At 40.1% G+C, this 20923-nt stretch overlaps 3 protein-coding genes across 6 annotated transcripts; 2 read left to right on the top strand and 1 right to left on the bottom strand.

Moving 5' to 3' along the window:
• Nucleotides 1-355: 355 nt before the first annotated feature.
• On the top strand, nucleotides 356-13368 carry cdc42ep1b (CDC42 effector protein (Rho GTPase binding) 1b). 3 transcript variants are annotated; one of them, XM_054760161.1, is made up of 5 exons: nucleotides 356-460; nucleotides 5485-5546; nucleotides 5760-5954; nucleotides 7583-8115; nucleotides 11429-13368. In XM_054760161.1, exons 4-5 carry the CDS (start codon nucleotides 7668-7670, stop codon nucleotides 12028-12030), a joined length of 1050 nt encoding a protein of 349 aa, XP_054616136.1. In that variant the 5' UTR covers nucleotides 356-460; nucleotides 5485-5546; nucleotides 5760-5954; nucleotides 7583-7667; the 3' UTR covers nucleotides 12031-13368. The 3 variants fall into 3 exon arrangements, with proteins under 3 accessions (XP_054616136.1, XP_054616137.1, XP_054616135.1); XM_054760162.1 differs by lacking the exon at nucleotides 5485-5546 and having other exon boundaries at nucleotides 422-460; XM_054760160.1 differs by lacking the exons at nucleotides 356-460; nucleotides 5485-5546 and having other exon boundaries at nucleotides 5641-5954.
• Nucleotides 12637-15455, bottom strand: LOC129171479 (galectin-1-like). 2 transcript variants are annotated; one of them, XM_054760164.1, is made up of 5 exons: nucleotides 15291-15455; nucleotides 13595-13675; nucleotides 13422-13501; nucleotides 13186-13357; nucleotides 12637-13094 (listed from the first exon to the last, which is right to left on the bottom strand). In XM_054760164.1, the coding sequence occupies exons 2-5, from the start codon at nucleotides 13601-13603 to the stop codon at nucleotides 12948-12950; spliced, it is 408 nt and encodes a 135-aa protein (XP_054616139.1). In that variant the 5' UTR covers nucleotides 13604-13675; nucleotides 15291-15455; the 3' UTR covers nucleotides 12637-12947. The 2 variants fall into 2 exon arrangements, with proteins under 2 accessions (XP_054616139.1, XP_054616138.1); XM_054760163.1 differs by lacking the exon at nucleotides 15291-15455 and adding an exon at nucleotides 13827-13911.
• On the top strand, nucleotides 14072-20574 carry pick1 (protein interacting with prkca 1). Its single transcript, XM_054760159.1, has 13 exons — nucleotides 14072-14324; nucleotides 14664-14736; nucleotides 14817-14928; nucleotides 15012-15140; nucleotides 15676-15742; nucleotides 15825-15914; nucleotides 15987-16040; nucleotides 16207-16269; nucleotides 16356-16489; nucleotides 18135-18227; nucleotides 18325-18375; nucleotides 18543-18687; nucleotides 19446-20574. The coding sequence occupies exons 2-13, from the start codon at nucleotides 14696-14698 to the stop codon at nucleotides 19706-19708; spliced, it is 1242 nt and encodes a 413-aa protein (XP_054616134.1). The 5' UTR covers nucleotides 14072-14324; nucleotides 14664-14695; the 3' UTR covers nucleotides 19709-20574.
• Nucleotides 20575-20923: the final 349 nt, after the last annotated feature.

The raw sequence follows: 20923 nt of genomic DNA, 5'->3' as shown, positions 1-20923 counted from the left end.
AATTTACAAGAAGAAAGTTGAAACAGTTGCAAAATTAAAAATACCTGCTAGAAAGGGAAAAAATACCTGGAATTTTATGAGAATAAAGTAAACATATGAAGTGAAAAGTTGTAACGAGAAAAAAAGTTGCAATTTTACAAGAATAAACCCACAACATGATGAGGAAAAGTAATGTCATTTTAGTAGCATAGAATTGAAATCAATTTTTATTGTTTGTTTTTTGTTACTTTTTGACATTTACAACGTGAAATTGATCATTGCTGAAAACTGTCATCCCTCCCCCTCATTGTCTTACTCCTCCCACTCTTCCAATTCCATCTCTCTCATTCCACTTGCCACCAGCGGAGCCAGCGTGCTGCTGCACTGCACTGATGCAAACTTCACGTCCATGCGGGTATAAAGACCACAAGCTGCAGAAAAGTGTGCTTGGTGACGGATTCCTACTTTGCAGTATCTTAAGGTAAGCCATGCATGCACGACTATTTCAAAAGTGATGTTTTGCATGCATGGCCAAGTATCCTCCTATACTTAACTATGAAAAGAAACATCTCTGGTGATTATACACATACTATAAACGTACATGATTTATGTTTACAATGTACTCCGATGTGTGTATGCATCATATAAACATGAATACAGTACAATGTAAATGTGGCTATACTATTGTGAAACACTTGACTCCATGCCAAGTCCTGTCTCAATTAAAGTCAGTTCTGGAGGTATGTTGGCATGCAGGCGTGAACAAAACTATCAAGGTTTGCAATGAATTCTGCAGGGCTCACGTGTGCAGGCTGCAGAGTGCAACAAATAAGACACATCATAACACGTCACTCGTGAGTCATTTTGGATGCACTGTTTTTACATTGCAAACCTAGCCTGCTGAACTGTTCTTATTTGTTAAACGGCGTGCTCATGCAGACTGCAGGTACACGTCACCAATCAGACATGTCAGAAAATGATAATTAAGCCAAAGTGATTTCGTGGCTTCCCTAAAGGTTGGTGGACATCAATATTACACAGGCGTTTCAAACAGCCACATTCCTCTGCACGGCCCTGAGGTTTCATGAACTGCACCTCTATGTTTACGTTTGCTAGGTAGGCATTTCCTTATGCGCTCTTTGTTGGGCCGCGCTATTCAAACGCTGTGAGATGTGTTTGCAGTCCGCTGTGGCTTGGCCTCGCTTCCCCTCAGTTCTGTTGACAGAAGTCCAGTGTTATAAAAAGAAAAGTTTGCAAAATGAGTGAATGATGGCGAAGGTTAAACAGACCATAAAGGCTGAATAGGGTACTTAGTCTCTTGTTTGTTTGAGGTGTGTATTTATTTAAAAGTATCTTGTTAGTCAGCTTGATGTAACGTGACGTTTTCAACTACTACTATGACAGGACCTATTATGTACATTTTGGAGCAGATCCAGTCCGATCCCAACAACGTATTTATATGTCCTTTTCATTTTATTTGCACCAGAGGCAAAAAGAGAAGATGACGCAACTCTCCACTGATGCATTTCACTTCAGAGCGATTTTAAGCCATAAAAATGTCCACAAGGTGGCAGAAATGCGTTTGGTAAACGCTCTGCAGCGTCCACGTGAACGGAAAAATCACACATGACAGGAAGGAGGAAGTGAGAGAGTGTGGAGGACTGTAGCGTGCAGAAGGTTATGCATCGTAGGGAAATTTTAACGCACGCACGCACACTCACAGACACGCGCGCTGTAAATAGTTCATGGTGTTATATTTCTAAATAAATAGTTGTTTTGATATAAAGCAACCCTTTTTTGCGTTGTTTATGTTGTGGTATAGTTGTATAGATAATTTAGCTGCCACAAAAGCAAAAAGTATTTGTGTCACAGGGAAAGTTATGCTTGAAACAAAAAGCTGTTTTTCTCCCTTTTCTAGTCCTGAAACTTGCCTATGTTCTGCTGATTACTAAAGAATGGAAAAAGGTAAAAACAACTTGTTTTTTCTGAAGAAAGATAGGAGTGGGATCTTTCTTTTAGTAGGTCCCGTTTTTATATAGCCATAGAACACAATATTCTGTGTGCCTTGAAAGATCGGTCAAAATCGTCTAAAATGGGCGGTACTGAAGGGGTGGCTGGGCTTGAATGAGTCAATACACTGCATGAGTCCAACTGTGTTCTGAATGTATTTTTATCACAAAACGTCCTTGTTAGCAGCCTGTTAGCTTGCTTCTACATGGAAACAGGAACCGGATGTCAGCTCCGTCCCCCGTCTAGAATGTCATCAATGGTTGACTGTAGTTCTTTGCTAACTAACACAGTTACGCTACCACTCTCGAAAATGTTAGCACAAGTTTTACAGTTATAGTTTTACATGCATAAAACAACTCTAAATGCTCATAAAAGACAAATGAAAGGGATGAATCCACATTCAAGGCTACTTTTACCTTGACTGAAGACATGTTGAGAAAGACACCATGTGGCTACGAGATTAACACGGACACCACCCTCGTATTTTGCCATGAGTTATTTCTTGAATTTCACAGGATTGAATGAAGGTCATAAAATGTAAAACTCTCAATGTAAAAACATTTTTCCGTTTCTGGAACAGATTAATTGGATTTACATGACTTCTTCCGGAGTACGTTTGAGTTGGACCTTCTAGAACAGATTAATGACGCTATCCAAGGTTCCAGTGTAAAATAAAATTATATCCCCCGCCCAATAGCTTGGTACAGGGTCGTTCCAAACCGAAAGTGGCGTGCTGAACCGTTCTATACAAATATGCATACAGAGTATTTATCCATGACTCAATATTACGAGTTCTACTCATACCCGTAAGGGCCTGGTAAGGATTGCCACGTTGCAACAACCGATCCTTGCAAAGTGAGTGCTTGTTATATTTTGGATCCATGTATAATGATCAGGGTGTTCTGACCCAAACCACATTTAGCTGGTGCTGCACTGTAAAAGGACCTGTGGCCCTCCGGTCAAGTGGACATATTTCATGCCTGTTTGAGCCACTGTGAAGTGAACTTTAGCTCCATTGTCGTGTCATTCTCCACTTTAGCAGCACCAGGGTACCAGATGTTGGTCTCAAACATTAAACACACAAAGGAAACATGCATCGGTGCTGCACTCGAGAGTGATTTTGTCTTTTTGTCAGCAGGGAAGCAAAGCAAAATAAGCAGACAGAGAAGGCAATGAGAAAGGCAAGGAAGAAAACATGTTTCTTATCAGCATCCCCGGATGCTTTATCTGATGCCTTTAATAGATGACATCCGGCCCGCTTGCCCAATTTCAAGCTGTTCTCTGTCAGTTTGTGCAATCATTCATGCAGTTATTGCAAAACAAGATCGTTTATGGAAGACTGCAATTCCCATTGTCTTCTAATGTTGCCAATTTTCTGAATACTGGTTGCATAGAAGCAAATAACTTACAATAAAATCATTTACAACTACATTAACAATTTCTGTGATGCATTAAAGAGGCTTGGCCAAGCAAAAAGTCATGCCGTTTTGGTGTAGATAGATAGATAGGTAGATAGATAGATAGATAGATAGATAGATAGATAGATAGATAGATAGATAGATAGATAGATAGATAGATAGATAGATAGATAGATAGATAGATAGATAGATAGATAGATAGATAGATAGATAGATAGATAGGTAGGTAGGTAGGTAGGTAGGTAGGTAGGTAGGTAGGTAGATAGATAGATAGGTAGATAGGTAGATAGACAGACAGACACTTTATTAATCCGCAAGAGATGCTGGTTGTCCATGATGGAGAGCATCCAAAAAAAAATTTCAAATTGACTTTTTTGTGTTTGGGGCCATTGGGGCCAAGCGGGGTGGTGACAATTCAAATCCAGCAGATGCAGCTAAACCTACTAGGCTGCAGTGGAGAAGAATGATTTTTGCATTTGGGCCGCACAAAAATGTGGAAAAATTGCAACATTCGCATTCACATTTACTGTACACGCATTTACTGTTACACCCACGGTGTAAGAAGGAGAGGTTCCGCAGGTCCTTCATACCGACCGCTGTCAGGCTCTACAACACCTGCACCACCTGAACCATGTTGTAGTCAATATGTATTCTTTACACTGTACTCTTTACTTGCGTATCTTGCTTGCTGCTGTAACAAGTGAATTTCCCCGCTGTGGGATAAATAAAGTACAAATACAAATACAAATTTCAAAATAAGGCACATTTTCCATAAATAAGGGAAATTCCTTCCTCCAAATTCTTGTCACTGGAGAACTCACGCTACATGCAGCTCTATTTTCATGATTTGCATGTCACACGGGTATGTTTATGACGTTTTGGGCCTGTAGGTCTGGGCTCTAGTGCTATTCCAGTTATCTCTACAATGGCAATACTTCAGATACATCTCTTGCGTTACATCTCATTAGATTTTGCAGGCGTACCTAATGTTGTGGCTTGTGTGTGACAAATTCAGACTTTCCTGTTTATCCAGACTCTAGTGTTTGTCTCTCTTGCCTATGTTTATCTTCCTCTTACCTCCACATGGCGTACTGGCCTTAATCTCTCTTGAATCAGACGTAGCCATGCAGACGACAGCTACAACATGTTTAACAGCTCCTCTTTATGAGTGCCCAGACTCCTCCGATTCATGACATACATCACGACCCTTGCTTCATATCAGTCACAGTTAATAATCACTTCTTTTTTTGCAGTTTGCTTGGAATTGTTGCAGAATTTGGGATTACTTGAAGATTTAACGGCGGTAATCCAAGAGCCAAGCAAGTGCCCAGTAAGAGTGGCACCTTGCTCAAGGTGTTAAATCACAGCTTGAACTGCAGCAGCTTTAACTCCAATGACTTCAGCTCTATGTGGCATTAATCCCATACTCCTGGTCTGGAGAGGTCACGTGACAGGGGCTTACAACTCTTACAGTGTACCCAGAAAGGCGCACACATATTCTCACGTCATCGTTTTGCTGCTGCTTTCTTCTGGAATGTGTTACGAATTGTGAAGTGTTGAGAGACTACTGCATACAGAAAATGATGAGGAACATCATAACTGGATGACAAGATATAATAAAATAAAATAAAACATCAAAATTGCCGTAAATAGGATCAGATAATTATACATACTTACTTTTATTTGTGCATCGAGTATACATGAAGCCGGAAGATGCCTATCAAAAGATTGTCGTTTGTAAAAAAAAGTCAGCTCCGGCTTTATCTTAGCCATTTTAATGTCATTTTTAAATATTTTTCATAGTTAAAATACTGTGGTCTTTTATTATGCCTTATAATTGTAAATAAATAAAGGCTACAATGAATGTATGGTTATTATAGTCTCTTGTTTTGTTCCATAAAATGTGTTTATATATATATTTTTTAAAACTGTGACAACTTTAAAGCAATCAGGGGGGCAGGAAATGATGCATCCTTTGACAATAGGAGGGGAGAACAACTTTGCCAGCATTGATCTTGTCCATATGCATGACATATGAGCGTGTTTTCTATTAGTCTTTCTTTTTATTTTCCGCTAGTTGTCCCGAAGTGAGCTGAATGAAAACAGAAGAGGCCCCCCTACCTGGAAACTACTAGAGAAGTAAGTGGATTGAAGAAGGCACAGAGCAAGTGAGGAAGTCGCAGGTGGGGGGGTAGACAGAAGCGATTAAGAGCTAATCCAGAGCATGGACAGCCCCAAAGAAGCCTTATCGTTCTGCCAGGGAGACTCAGACAGAACTGGATTACATCGCTTTTCTCGTTTGTCCTTTTTCGAGTATCATCACCCTTTTTTCTTTTCATTTCTTCTCCAAAGTCTGGCGTTCTTGGGTGAAAGAATTCCAGGAAAGCAAGATGGTGACAGGATGTGCCGGAGTGATGCCACACATGGATAAACCTCTTCAGCGGCAGATGATGCATGACGCTGGATCCACCCTGCTGGACTTTGAATGACTCACACAAGATTCTCTCAGGAAGTGAAGAGCCTTCGAACACAAAGGACCCTCTGCCAGTAAGCAGTGTGACATCTGGTGACAGCGCCATGCTTTGAGAATGCCTTTCTTTCTTTCTCAACCACATTGTGGAAGGAGTAGAGTATGACTCAGATTAACAGACCAAAATCTGTTACATAAAAGAAACTAAAACATGTCTGTGTAGATTCTCAGTCATCCACGTCATGGTAATCCCCACAGGTTGCATTGAGCCGACTGGACTCTCCTTGTTTGTTGAAGGGGTTTCACCTTTAATCTAAAAGGCTTCTTTACTTCTTCCCGTGGAATGAGACAATCTTTGGGAGAGAGATTGTTGTTGGCACAAACCTCTTCCTCCCTATTCAGATTTCGGAAGTCGTCCTGACATCTCCCCCCCAAAGATTGTCTCATTCCAATGGAAGCGTCTCATTCCAAGCATGCGAAAGGCCTATTGTTACGCAGGACGGTCATTCACCAGCCACTCCAGGCAGGTTATGGAAGGGATACTCGTAGACTGAGGTGAAAGCCATGATTACGGGAAAATAAGACAATGCTAACTCCATGCACCGTGCCTCCTTAATTATAACATAAAGCAACAGGATTATATCCACATTACTCACTTCATTTGTTCTTTATCAAACAAATATTGTACTAGAGATGTGCGAGTCATGAAAAAGTCGTTCAAAACTCGCACATTTTTAAATGAATCAAGATTCCCAGGTACTCGTCTCTGTTAACTCGTCCGCTTACTCACTCCAGTTATCACTAGTTAAATTAACAAAGGAGCCCAGTTACTAAAGCTGCATCGTGTGTAAATGTGTTAGCCTCGTGGAAAAAGCAACAGACCTTGAAGGCCTCAAATCAACTCTCCTTTCTCCCTTCCCGCCCGAGATGCATCACAGACTCGACAAAACGAACGTATCACTCACTCAGCCCACAAGAATTCCCCGACTCACGGGTACGCGTGTCACAATAACACTTGAGTGTCACTGAGTTTCTGTGACGGGTGACTCGAGCGAATCAAGTAACTGAATCACTTCAATGAGTGACTCATAAGAACTGGAGTCAGTAAAAGGAATGGAGCTTCACATCTCCATTACGTGTTGGCATCTCTCAGTGTAAATGAAAAGAGGAAACTGAGCAAAAGTGGCTCTGTGGAACAAAGCAGTGATTCCCAACCACTGTGCCACGGCACGTTAGTGTGTCGTGAGAGGTCATCTGGGTTGCCACGACAAATGATCCCATTCTACCTAATTGATCTGAAAATTATTATTTATTTACATTCATGGCGTTTGAGCGAGCGACGACCCGTCTCATTTTGTTCGAGGGTCCTTGAACACGCCATAGTTATGGTGCACAGATAAGACTTGCCTGGGAACGCATAACGGCAGGAACTGATGAAGTTATTAAATGCCAATGTGCATATTTGTCACCATACAACGACGTTGTAATCTCTCTGAAAACAAACTCCAGGCTCCTGCTGATGTTGAATGGTTTGTACTCATTTTGTGCTTATGAGTTGATATTGTGGATGTCTTAGTTTTATACACAATACATAATAAAATATGGGACTAGGCTCAATAATGGTTGAGAAACACAGGAGTAAAGACTATGTTTGTCTGTCTTTCTGTAAAGTCATTCATTTTTTCTCTCTCTCTTTTTTTCGTAGTGGAGTCACAGTGCTGATATTGAACTGATCTTTAATCAGACATTTTCATCCGAACGTCAGATAAACAGCCAACATTCCAACAGCCATGAGTTTAGGAAAACTCCCTGGGATTAAAGGCCTCGTGTCCGGCTCTCAGGAGAGACGTCGCTTCAAGAGCGACCTCTCTGTGGACATGATCAGCCCGCCGCTGGGCGACTTCCGCCACACGATGCACGTCGGCCGCGGCGGGGACGTGTTTGGCGACACTTCGTTCCTTAGCAACTACGGAGGAGTCAAGGAACCGGGGAGCCCGGACTCGGCGAACAGCTCCAAGTCAACTGGCTTCTTCACGCGCACCTTCAGGCACATACGGAAGAATTCCGGGCCACGGTGTGAACCCCGGGACTTTTCATCGCCGCCGCCAGACATCTCGCCCATCATCAAGAATGCCATCTCCCTGCCTCAACTCAACATGGATTCTCCAAATGGTTGCCTGCAAAGAGCCATGCTCCCAAACTCCATCAGCTCAACAGATAGCTCCATCTGCACATATGGTGAGACCGTGAAGAGAGATGAGGCTTTTGTGTTGCAAAATGGAACACTGACGCTAAGTGTTGGCACTCAAAATACATTTTGGCATTATAGAAAAAGATGGATTAACACTGAAACAATTCCTGGCTTTCACATTCAATTTAGTTTGCTTTTTTTTTACTACTGTAAAGAGGATCCAAGAAATTCATAAAAACAATATAAAGTGATGAACACAACAGATTATGCGCCTACACAAATAAATGAGATCCAATGCAAGAACAAGCAAGCAAGCTAGCGATGATACAGGAGACATGGCAGGACGGCACGTAGGAGATTGATTGACAATGGTCTACAGCCAATCAGGACGCAGACGAGAGAGGGAAGAGAGAGAGAGAGAGAGAGAGAGAGAGACACTCAATTTCCCACAATGCAATTCTTCTTAAAGGGCCAGGCTCGGTTTATAACAGCGTTCATAAAAAAAAACAAAGAAGCACGAAAAAAAATTCGCAAAACAGCAAATCCACGAAATGTGAACTGTGATAGAGCGAGGAAACACTGTATGTATTAAAATCTGAGATTAATAACGGAATACTGTATAAGCAAAACAATATGCCAACAGAACAAGAAAATGTAACTTGCCAAAAGGCTTTCAAGTAAAATTGAGTTTTTCTATATAAGTGCAGGGCCGTATAGCTTATATTTTGGCACATATTACTTAAGCTAAGCAAATTGGTTTACCGTAGAGAGTGCCAAGCAAGGAAAAACTTTTTTTTTTTGTGTCAAAAATACTATAAATTTTAGGTAATTATTCTTGCTTAGCCTTCTACTTTTGCATTGTGCAGGTCTACACCACTCCAAATTGCAACCACAACAACAAACACGCAGTATTGTTATTGTCTTGGACATTATTGGACATATTTTTTAATCAGCTGATGCATAACTGTGACCCACGTAAGGCGTCAGTGGCAGAACAAGACAGTGTTAAATGAATGAATGAGAAGGAATAAAAAAATCAACATTACGGTATGTTGTATAATGATGGATAAGTTGCTGCTCTTCACTCTGCAGCAGCGCAAGCAGTTTGTAGAGTTGCAGACATAAAAAAACAGGACAATAAATGTCAGTACACACACACACACAGAGAGGCACTTAGTTGGCTTTCTTTCAACATCATTCCCACAGTCCTCCAGGACGACCAGAAAACAGGCAACCTTCTTGTGACTCATCTCAGATCACCTCGGCAACACCTGTACACAGTTATTTCTATAAACACAAACACAGCTGGTGGATGACAAAGAATTATACTTTTTATTCATGACCTGCCTCTAATGTATGCACGCATGTGACTGCGTGTGTGTGTGTGTGTGCGCAACACGACCGCACCATTCATTTTATCTCCTCAGAGATTTCAGTGCAGCAGATACACCAATGGAAATCCCCTTTCTTTTTCAAGATTAATCGCCCACTCCAAAGGAATTTGCTCTCGCTAACTAATGTGGCATTGAGAGTTTGTGAGCTGAGGAATGGAGTCTTTGTGCACATTTCTTTGTGTCTGCCTTCTACTTTTTTCTGTTCCTTTATGCATTTGTTAAAATATATTTTTACTACAAAGTCAGTTATAATACACATGTAAGGTACACTTTTCGAGCATTCAGTCTTCTAACATGCCAAATTGAAATACCACAAAGTAAAATTAGGCATAAAAAAATTATTTTAAGAAATGAAATGCTTAGTTAAAACTAGTACAGTTTACTTTTTTCACATCTTCAGTAGGTGCTCTTAGGTAATTGTGTATGAGTGTAAGTAGTGTAAGTATTATACTGCCGACACCTGGTGAAATTCCAAATCAGATTGAAACGTGCAGTAATGGCATTACAGTAATCCCTCGTCACTTTGCGCTTTGAAATTCACGGCTTCGCTCTGTCAAGGTTTTTCAAAAATATATTAAAATCATGCAATTTCATCGTTGAATGTGACCTATGAGTAGTGAAAAAAGGCATATTTAAACATATTTTACCTATTTTTTGCCTAAATTAAGCATTTTCAAGCATAAAAATGGCAAAATAAACTAAAATACAATATAAGGCACTCAGAAGACACATTCAAAGAGGCTGCGATGTGTAGTGTTCTACACTGGTCACCAGGTGTCAGTAATGTTACTGTAATGTTCGGTGCAACACACAAGCACCAGACTTGAACAACAGGCTTTTAGTGCAGGTTCATTTATCTCACAAAAGGCACCATAATCCTTAACACGGGCTACTCTTGCAGCCTTAACCCACTCAACTCTGAACCCCAGACGTCACTTCCTGTCCGTCCCCACACTCAGCTCCTCTGGCATCGGAACACATTATTTTCTCTTATTATGTCTACTATATTGGGTAATACGAGTGTAAAAGTGGCTATAGGGGTGTTATTTCATGTCAGAAAGCTCTAATAATGTTAAAAACCTTATTTAGAAGGTCGTAAACAGGTTTTCTATGCTCTGACTATGAATATTTGATTTCTAAATACGAAGTCCTGCTTCCCGGAAGTACGCATATGACGGTCCGGTCTGGAACTAATTAACGGCGATAAACGAGGGATTACTGTACAATGGATTCCTGCGCGTTTGCAATTCAGCATTCAGGGCCCCACAAATTTGCAGATTTTTGGTAAAAAATTATATATATACTTTGTTAAAAGAACATTTACGTTGATGTATCTATGCTTCACCGATAATGTTTTTCTTTCTCACTTTGTTGGGCCGTCTTTGACTGCACCATAGTTGTGTGCTGTGAAGCAAAAGCTTGTTTTGACTGTCGAAGCTCGTGCTTCGACAGTCAGTCGTGTGTCAAAATTTGACATTTTTATGGGCGTATATCAATTACTCACAGTTCTTTGACATTCGCTGATTGTAACCCCCGCAAAAAGCGGGGCTATACTGTATTTTCGTCAAACAAAAGGGTGTCATTTTGCAAGAAAAGAGCCACCAAAGTAAAAAAGAAATGTTTTTATGTCCAGATCATTTGCTTTATCATACTTATAAAAAGATAGACATGTTATCAATTCAGAATGTGGCCTAACAGTCAATTAATGGCGCAAAATAAGGGAATAATACACTCGTTATGACTGCTTTTTATATTTTACGGAGGGTAAAGAGGCTTGCATTCAGTTTTATTTTTGTTTCATATGAAAGCACAAATGGACTTAAATTGCATGCATTTTATATGAGGATTCACATGCATTTAAATAAAATAATCTACATGTAGCTCATTTACTTATGAAGTTACCATTTTTATGTGTTTTCACATCATTTGAGTAACGTAAATTTGTTTTGTGCGCGTGTGTGTGCAGGTCTCCAGTCTGGATTTGTCACTCTGCCGCGCTTCTCTCGCCTTGACAGACAGCTTCCAGACGAAGACGTCCACAGAAGATCGATGCGAGACAACCATAGAAAACCTTTAACCCGCTCCGACTCCCTCACCTCCTTCACCCTGGACCTCGGCCCCTCTCTGATGGCTGAGGTTCTGGGCTTGTTTGACAACCACAGCTCCCTTCAGATGGCCAGCCAGGCCGCAGGGGAAGAGGAAGAGAAGAAGGATGCTGCTGCTGATGCTGATGAGGAGGAGGATGACAGGTCTCTAACAGAGACATATGTGAGCCCAGTTGTGAGTTCAACAAACTCCTCAGTGCGCAGCGGGTCATCGAGAAGGAACATAAACAGTCAGGAGCACTCCTGCAGCACCAGTTGGACAGAAGAGGACGGGAGGTCAACTGCTGCACCTTCCCGATCTCCTCCCATGTCTCCTCCCACGGTGGAACCCGCCATGGAGTCGGAGCGCTTCCGGAGGGCAGCTGATGTGCTGTCTCGACATTACGGTGGAGGCTCAGTCGCACGGAGTTTTTCTAAAACATCGTACACTTTCTCGGAAGAGGAGGAAGAAATCAAAGTGTAGATGAGGCTGAGAAAATTTGCAATGACCTTGCTGTCACCATTTTATACACGTTATTTAAGCCATTGTACTATGGTTTGGATGTTTAATATTGCCACGGAGTTAAAGCGGAATTAGGCACATCACTTTGCATTAATCCTACATACTGACTTGGAAATGTGCAGAACTCATAATCCTCATACATGAATCAATTAGTTATAACATTTCTTATGCATTTAAGTTGAGCCTGAACACAACATTTGAAGTGTATCCCCTCAGGGGAAAAATGTTAGCCTAGATATTCTGTAGATATGCTATTATAAGATAGAAAAATAATATTAACATGGATATGTTATGAACATTTTGGCATTTTTAAAAATGTTGGCTGGTTAAATAAACTTTCCGATAAAAGTATTCACTTACATGGTATAATTTAATACTCTAATATTGCTTTGTGGATTATTTATAGCAACAGTGTAGACCAGGGGTGTCCAAAGTGCAACCCGGGGGCTATTTGAGGCCCTTGATGCATTTTTTTCCTACTGTATGAATGGCCTAGTTTGTTATCTAGGCTATATCATTTCACTTAAATAGAATTCATTGGAGGAATATACAGTAGGCTTTGGGCTGTTAAACATACTTTTTAATGCATTTCCAGAACACAGTCAGTCAAACAGGATATGGTGATTTTTTTTTACCTCCTCATTTGAGCCATATCATGTATTGAATTGTACATTTTCTTTTAGGGTTTCCCATTACTGCATGTTTTCATATAAAAAAGGCACACCAGAGAAAAAAACATCATTGGCAATGTTTTTGAATTCTGAGATGTTGACAGAATATCTGAATTGCATTTAAACTTTGCAATTTGATGTAGAACAGGGTATATTTAGATTAAAGTAAATTGGGACCAACATGCAGACAGTATGGTTGTATATAGCTTAGCCAATCTTTAAGCAAGTGAGTTTGAAGTCTCCTGTGATTCTGATGTAGTTGATGACATCCAGGTTGACTCGGTTGGGAAACTGGATTTCATGTCCATCAGGAAGTTCCACTTCAAACATGTCACCAGCCAGCTTCAGCACAATCTAAAATGAAAACATGTTTATCAAGTCAACCCCTTTTCTGTTTTAGATCTTCTTTAAAAAAAAATGCACGGCTTTGTCATGATTTCCTCACCTTAACATGTGTGCCTCTCTGCAGGGGGTTGTGCATTTCCCTTTTCTCATCCCCCCACAAACCGGCAGTCTTTGAGTTGCACACGACGACAGCTCCGTCCGTGTCATCATGGAAACGGGGATTAAAGTGCAGAGCCAGGTCCTCTACATCATAGCCAAGGTCAATCTGGAATCTGAGAAGATTGTACAATGAATGCAAACAGCCTCAGTGTTTATACAGTCTTCGGTGGAGTTTACCGCTCAGCATCATGCAGAATCTCTCCTTTTATCTTCAGCTGATCCCCAACTTTTAGACCGACATTGCTCATTTCAAGTTTCTGGGAACAAACAAACCCGTTTCAGAGAGTGAAAATGTCATACAATAATTGTAAAATGAACAAATTTACACACCCAATCTACGTGAAACTCACCATGTTCATTTTGGATGCTGGGAGCTGACCAGTTGTCTCTTCGCCTCTTCGCCTCTGCAGCGCAAATGTGTGAAGTTGCACCTAAAAGCACACACCACCATAATCAGGCTTTTGATTGCAGACACACAATCATTAACACAATCAGTAACTATCTTTGTGGGGGTCAGAAGATCATTGATGACATCAACTCACAGTCTACAATTCACTATTGACTAATCAAAAAGGGGCTAACCTGGTAAAATCCATATTTGAGTGAGTCTGTTCCTTGAATGTTGGACATGTTATTTAAGAAAAGGACAATCTGACAACGCGTTTCACTTTTATACAGTATTTTAATGTACTGTATATCATGTAATTGTTGGTGGCACCGCATCTTCAAGCACACTATACTGCCATCTAGTGGTCACAAATTAACAATGAAAAGTTAATGTACTTGCAAACAAGAACTAACAGCTAACCTACCTAGACATTATATGATTAGCTGGTACATTATCTAAATTTTATCAACAGCAAAAGTGTGACTCGCAGGGGAGTCCGGCATTACCGTCACAGACTTCCGCTACACACCGGAAATTACGTCAATAAGTAAACAGTACTCCTGTCATTGGGACATATTTATATATATTTTCCAACAAAACTCAAGAATAGGAGAGTACTTATTGCGATGCATGTTTAGCAGGGGTGGTACATCAGTTGTTTTTTTGATGAGCTGGTGTCATTCTCTGTAAAAGTAAGTTGTTTTACAAGGCAAACCAAATTTTCGTCTCCACCTGCCGCGCGAGCGCTAGCTAGCAGCTAATTAGCAGGGTTAGCAATTTGGCTACATCACATGATGGAAATCTATATTTATACACACATTTGGTTAACGCGGGTAGTTTATATGCATTGCATTTAGCGGTTGTGATATTCCACCTGCAGCAGTATATACTCTGATAAGTAGAAGCGAGGCAGCTTTGTTTTGCTCTCAAGCAGACGTACTGCTGCATGTCCTGAAAAGATTATCCATTCAGTGGCAGTTAATGCTTTACTGTTTCCAAACACAAGTATTGATTGTTATCATCCTTAACAGGTTTCCAGAGGAAGAGTGAGGCTGCTCTTGCTATGTTCACAGACATGGAGTATGAATTGGAAGAGGATAAATTGTGAGTTATCCCGTTTACCTCATTTTTCCATTACAATGGCTCACATGCCATGTGACGCTACGTGTGACACTACATTACAGAGGGATACCTACAGTACCTGGGACTGTATGTCTGAAAAAAGATGCAAATAACCTCATTGGGATCAGCATTGGTGGCGGGGCTCAATACTGTCCCTGTCTCTACATTGTTCAGGTCGGTGCAGTTAAATTTAATTGACCTTTTAAATTCAATTCTTATTTAAAAAAAAAAAAAAAAGGTTTCCTGTTGCTTCTCAGGTGTTTGACAACACGCCCGCAGCCTTGGATGGGATGCTTGCTGCAGGTGATGAAATCACAGGCGTCAATGGCAAACCAGTCAAGGGAAAGACAAAAGTGGAAGTGGCCAAGATGATTCAAGCCGTACAGGTACGCTATTCCTGTAAAGGGAAGTTATTGTACCTGTGTATTTTTAGGTTGACATAAAATTAAACATTGTAATGCTCACCATTGTGTACGTGTGACAAAGCGACATAAAATTGACAAAATGAGCAAAATCAAGCATATAACATCACTTACGATTTCTAACGAGTATGACAACAGTTCCGGCAAATCCAAATGACTTCAGAGAAGAAGGGCTCGACTGCTTTGCTAAGCGGTGCAAACCAGCTCAGCACAGTAGGTCATTGCATTGGTTACAGCATGGCTGTGTTGTTTTTGCCGTCCATTGTTAGTGACCAGGGAATGTCATGACTTCCTGCACGGTGGGATAAAGGCGGGGTTTAGTGTGTGAATTAAAGGATTACCTTTTCATTTTGTTGTCGATTATTTGTTCAATGCATTCCTTGCATCATGAAATTACAGCAGTGTTGTAAATTACAAATTACACAATGACCAAATGCTAGAATTTTGTTTTATCAGCTGTTTCCATTGTAACTATTTTTCTGTTTATTTTATTTTTCAGTCTGAAGCAGTAATCCAATACAACAAATTGCAAGCAGACCCAAAACAGGGAAAGTCCCTGGACATAGGTGAGAGCTCCACTTGACACTTTTTCTTCACCCCACTCGCTATAACTATGGTTGCACGTTTTATTCATCGTTTGCATTTCAGTGCTGAAAAAAGTGAAACATCGCCTGGTGGAGAATATGAGCTCAGGCACTGCGGATGCCCTTGGCCTCAGTCGAGCTATTTTATGCAATGGTGAGATGGTCATATGATTGATTAGCTTACAACTGAATATTGTTTAATGAAGTAATTTCATTTATTGTACAGATGGACTTGTTAAAAGACTGGAAGAATTGGAGAAAACAGCGGAACTTTACAAAGGTAGAAAACCTTTTTTTTTTTTTTTTAAGGGCCAATTACAATGAGCTAAAGTCCATAACAAATCTGCATGGTGTGATTATAAAAATGCTCATCACATGAATAAACGGATATTGACGTGCACTAGTCAAGTGTGCAGGTTTAGTTGTCCTTTTTTGCTTTCCTTCAGGCCTGATGGAGCACACCAAGCGACTGCTCCGAGCCTTTTTTGAGCTCTCACAAACACACAGAGGTAAAGAACACAGTTGACGAGCCCGTGCATTGTTTACGTTTTCTTTTCCTTAGAGCCTCTAATGTGCATATTGATTAAACTCACAGCATTTGGAGATGTTTTTTCCGTCATCGGAGTGCGAGAGCCCCAGGCTGCTGCTAGTGAAGCCTTTGTGAAGTTTGCTGATGCTCATCGCAGCATTGAGAAATACGGCATTCAGTTGCTGAAGACCATCAAGCCTGTGAGTACACTTAAAGCTGGACTTTTTGGATGAGTCAAGTCTCTTTTCATGTGGAGCCTTTTTTAGATGCCTCTTAGTGTTATTTGAGCTCTTTGTTGACCACTGTTGGGGAAAGCCCTCTGTGACCAGCTGAACTTTATCTGGGTTAAATTCGAGTCACTTGAATTATCGACAGGTGTGAACAAACTAGAATTTATCATTAGTTTCATTGCGAATACCATAATCCCCAAATAATAGGTGGGAGCACAGTGTTGCACGTTTTTTTCAGTTTCAGTTTTTTCAGTTGTTGTTTTTTCATTTTACAAGTGAAGTTTTTAAAATTGAGTCAGATTTTCTTTTTCCCGTTGTATTTATTCTACATTTATTTTGAATTGTTTCTAATGTATTTTTATTGTATAGGTATTTTATTGTTTTTATTTTCTTTTTTATTAATCTTTTTTTATGTTATGACTTTTATCAAATAGGGGTGTCACAAAGTCTTGTAAGATCAAAACGTGACAAGATTTGTTATTTGGAGCCGAGCAGAGAAGAGCTCCGTGTTGACAATTTCCCAACGTGGTCACTATATTTCGCGATTAGGTGTACGCATTAAAAGTGAAAGACGAGAAGTGTGTCTCGCATTATGCATTTATTTGGTAATTAAATACAAGCACTCAACAAAGGCGAACTATCCGCGAGCTGGAGTAGAGCGCCACCTTCGTACCACCATGGAATGCGGGTCTGAATGCCCCTTCACAATGCAACCTAAGCCCTAAACAGCAACAGAGGCAAGAACATTGTGCTTGGACACACTCCTCCATCGCCTGGCAACACCTCGCTTTGCTGTTGAAACATGCATGGGTGTCCAAAGTGTGGCGCAGAGGCCATCTTGCAGAAATAAACTAAACAAAAAAAAAAACCAGCAAAAATGGAAAAATTGAGCAAACGGGCATAATGGAATTAGAAAATGCTAACATGTTGATACTAATAACTGTTAAAAATACGAAGAGTTGTCTTTATATGTACAACTTTGGGTTTTTTTCATAATAAATTGACGTAAGTAGACATAGACAAGTAGATAAGACAAAAACAATGAGCTGCATTGTTCAACTACAAGCTATTAATGTAACTATTAATGCTGACACCTCTATTGAAAAGCCAGCATTTGACAGACCGTACAAATTGCCTGTGAGAAAATACATGTCACTAACGCCAATTGTGCAACTTTACAGAGTGAAAGATGACATATTGAAGGAAATATTGCATTACAGTAATATGATACTGTAATATTAGATGCGATCATTCATAACAGTGGGTTAGTTTAAAAAATGATCACAATAGTATCGTTTCGTGTCGATTTGTGGGACAATAAACATCTCAACACACACCTGCAATGTTTGTTGGTCTAATCATATTTTTTCATTGTACGATGCTTGAAATTAATTGTCTGGTGTCATTCTCGTGCATCGTCTCGTCTCATGAGTGGCGTGTCTTGTTATCTAGCTATGATTACACATTCTTTATTCTTTTCATTCCCTAATAGAAAATAGTGACGTGAACATTTTTGACAGTTTTTGCCCGTTTAACATATGGTTTTGTTTAAACATTTCCGTGGTCAAAGTAGTAGCCGTCTTAAACGTTGTAACAATCATTTTGTGCTGTGCAGATGCTCCACGATTTGAACACCTACCTCCACAAGGCCATACCAGATACGAAACTCACTATCCGCAAGTACCTGGATGTGAAGTTTGAATATTTGGTAAGTCTACGACGTTCTGTGCAAATGATTTTAATATTGTGTACCCACACTGGTAGAACTACCAAAGCATTTCATGCTCTTTCTTTTGGTCTTGTAGTCGTACTGCTTAAAGGTGAAGGAAATGGATGATGAAGAATACAGCAGCATTGTGAGTTACTCACCCACTTTTAAAATGGAAAATGTAGAAATGCTTTGCCATCATTCCGTTGACCACTAGCCTTGTCGTTGCTAATTGCACCGCCATTTTTAAGTTTTCTGTACATTTTGAGTGTTCCGGTATGTTAAGCAATGTGACTAAAATGTGTCTTCCAACAGGCCATGGGCGAACCTCTGTATCGTGTATGCACTGGAAACTACGAGTACCGCTTGGTGCTGCGGTGTCGGCAGGAGGCTCGTGCTCGCTTCGCTAAGATGAGGAAAGACGTTCTGGAAAAGATAGAGCTTCTGGATCAGAAACATGGTTTGTTGGAGTCTTTTTATCCACCATCACATTGTATATATTTTTTCTGTATGCGGCCCTCGGTGGGAAAACATTTGGCATCCCTGCGATAAGCATTACAATGTTGTGCATGTAAGACGGTATTTGAACACACCTCAGTCCATGAGGCTATTCAACCTTCCTTTATATTGTGCAAATTTTAAAATTATCTTTCCTTTTAATAAATCTTCGGTCTAATATTGCATTTTCAAGGAAAATGTTAGCATAGTTAAAAAAAAAAAAAAAAAAAAAAAAGCAGTCGTATCCTTACCTTCAGAAGAAGATTTACCGTAGATTCCAGACTATTGACTGCACCTGGATTTAAGCCGCACCCATCAAATTTAAAGAGATTCTTTTTTTGTTTTGTACATATATAGGCCACACTTGTCTGCAAGCCGCACGTTGCAGCATGGGATATTTACACAGGAAGACATACTATAAACCTACACCCTACCTACACTCTGTGTTCCCAGCGTTACCAGTGAGAGGCTTTGTTGTCATCGGAGTTCAACAGCTGCCGCGGTCCAAGCAGAAGCTGCAGTAATTCTACACTTCATCAAACTTATTTAAGATTTGTCAGATCAAAACATGGGTGCTGCACTACTTTCTGTTTCGGCACTCTAAGCATCATGGGAACTGTAGTACTTTTAGCCATAAATTAGCCCCATCTTTGTTTAAGCTGCGTGTGAAAAAAGTAGCGGCTTATAGTGCGGAAGTTACAGTAAAATTGTCTGTTTTAGTCCAGGACATCGTCTTCCAGCTCCAACGCTTCGTATCAGGCATGTCCCGTTACTATGACGAGTGCTACGCCGTGCTGAAGGAGGCTGACGTGTTCCCCATCGAAGTGGACCTCTCTCGCACCACCATCAACTACAGCAGTCAGTCATTTACTTACACTGATGAAGAAGAGGGCGAGGATGGCGGGGGAGGAGCCAAGGAAGGAGGAAGTGGCGAAGGCGTACAGACAGAGAACGGCGGCGAGAAACTGATTGATGATGAATGACTTATGACGCGTGTGGCGGCATTGTGGACATGAAGTCAGTTCCTCCTACCTGTTCTGTTTGAATACTTTAAAAAAAAAAAAAAAACTTTTTCCTACACCGGTCAGGTTGACAATGAATGACTATAAAAGGGAAGGAAAAGGGTTTTTTGCTGCTGGAAAGTATGGCTAAGCTTTATTGTGCCTTCTTCTAATTTTATGCTGTGTGTGTGGGGTCCGGACTGTGGTTCAGTGTGCATACTGTAGATCGCTGATGTTTACCAGCAATTGTTACATTTTAAAACTCTTTGTTTGCTACAAATAGTTGGACCAACGAGAGGTGGTGCCATAGCTCTTACGCCTCTCCTTTTTGTTTTCAGTTTGAAAAGTTTTTCTTCTTGACACATTTTCAGCTGCACGACAAGGAAGCTCTTGTAAAGCTTCACAACCAAAGCCTTTAATCCAGGTCATTCCATCAGTTGCTATCTTGTGCTAACTTTATCTGCGTAAACAATGTTTTTTTAATGTATACAGCCATCAGGTAATATTTTGAGTGAGGAAATATAGGAAAATGCAAACACTACTTGTAAATAACAAAGCTAAAGGGAAACACCGCTAAATATTTTTAAATGTACCACTTTAATATTTATTCTTTATTTCCACTTGCCAAAATTGCTTCTCGGAATATATTATTATATTTATCTTTTGCTGAGGTGTCTTGTCATTCATGTTCCATCTTTTGGGAAACATGTTATGCATTATTGCATTTTTGTTTAGAGGTGGTATCACGTTCTTCAGTGGGCATTTGTGTTTTAAAGGAAGGTGTGTTTTGTGCATGTATACTGTTTCAAAATAAATGGATGTGAAGGGATGCATTTAGTATGTGTTTTTATACAGTCATGTTTTTTTATACACACCCTTGTTTCAGTGTTTGGTCCATTTTAATGCCTGGGACAACTAAAGGTACATTTGTTTGGAAAAATATAATGATGATAATATAAAAATATAGCTCATAAGAGTTTAATTTAAGAGCTGATATCTAGCAACCATGGTTTTCTTGATAATCAAAATCACATAAGTTCTTACATGAATAGCTATAGCATTGTACTGTCAAAAAAATTAACTCTTATCAGCTATTATTGCCATTGTTACAATTGTCCAAACAAAGGCACCTTTAGTTGTATCAGGTATTAAAATGAAAAAGAAACTGAAGAAACAAGGGTGGTCTAATCATTTTTT

Source organism: Dunckerocampus dactyliophorus, chromosome 18 (genome assembly GCF_027744805.1).
Source record: "Dunckerocampus dactyliophorus isolate RoL2022-P2 chromosome 18, RoL_Ddac_1.1, whole genome shotgun sequence".
Lineage (NCBI taxonomy): Eukaryota > Metazoa > Chordata > Actinopteri > Syngnathiformes > Syngnathidae > Dunckerocampus > Dunckerocampus dactyliophorus.
This window is presented reverse-complemented; position numbering and strand designations above follow the sequence as displayed.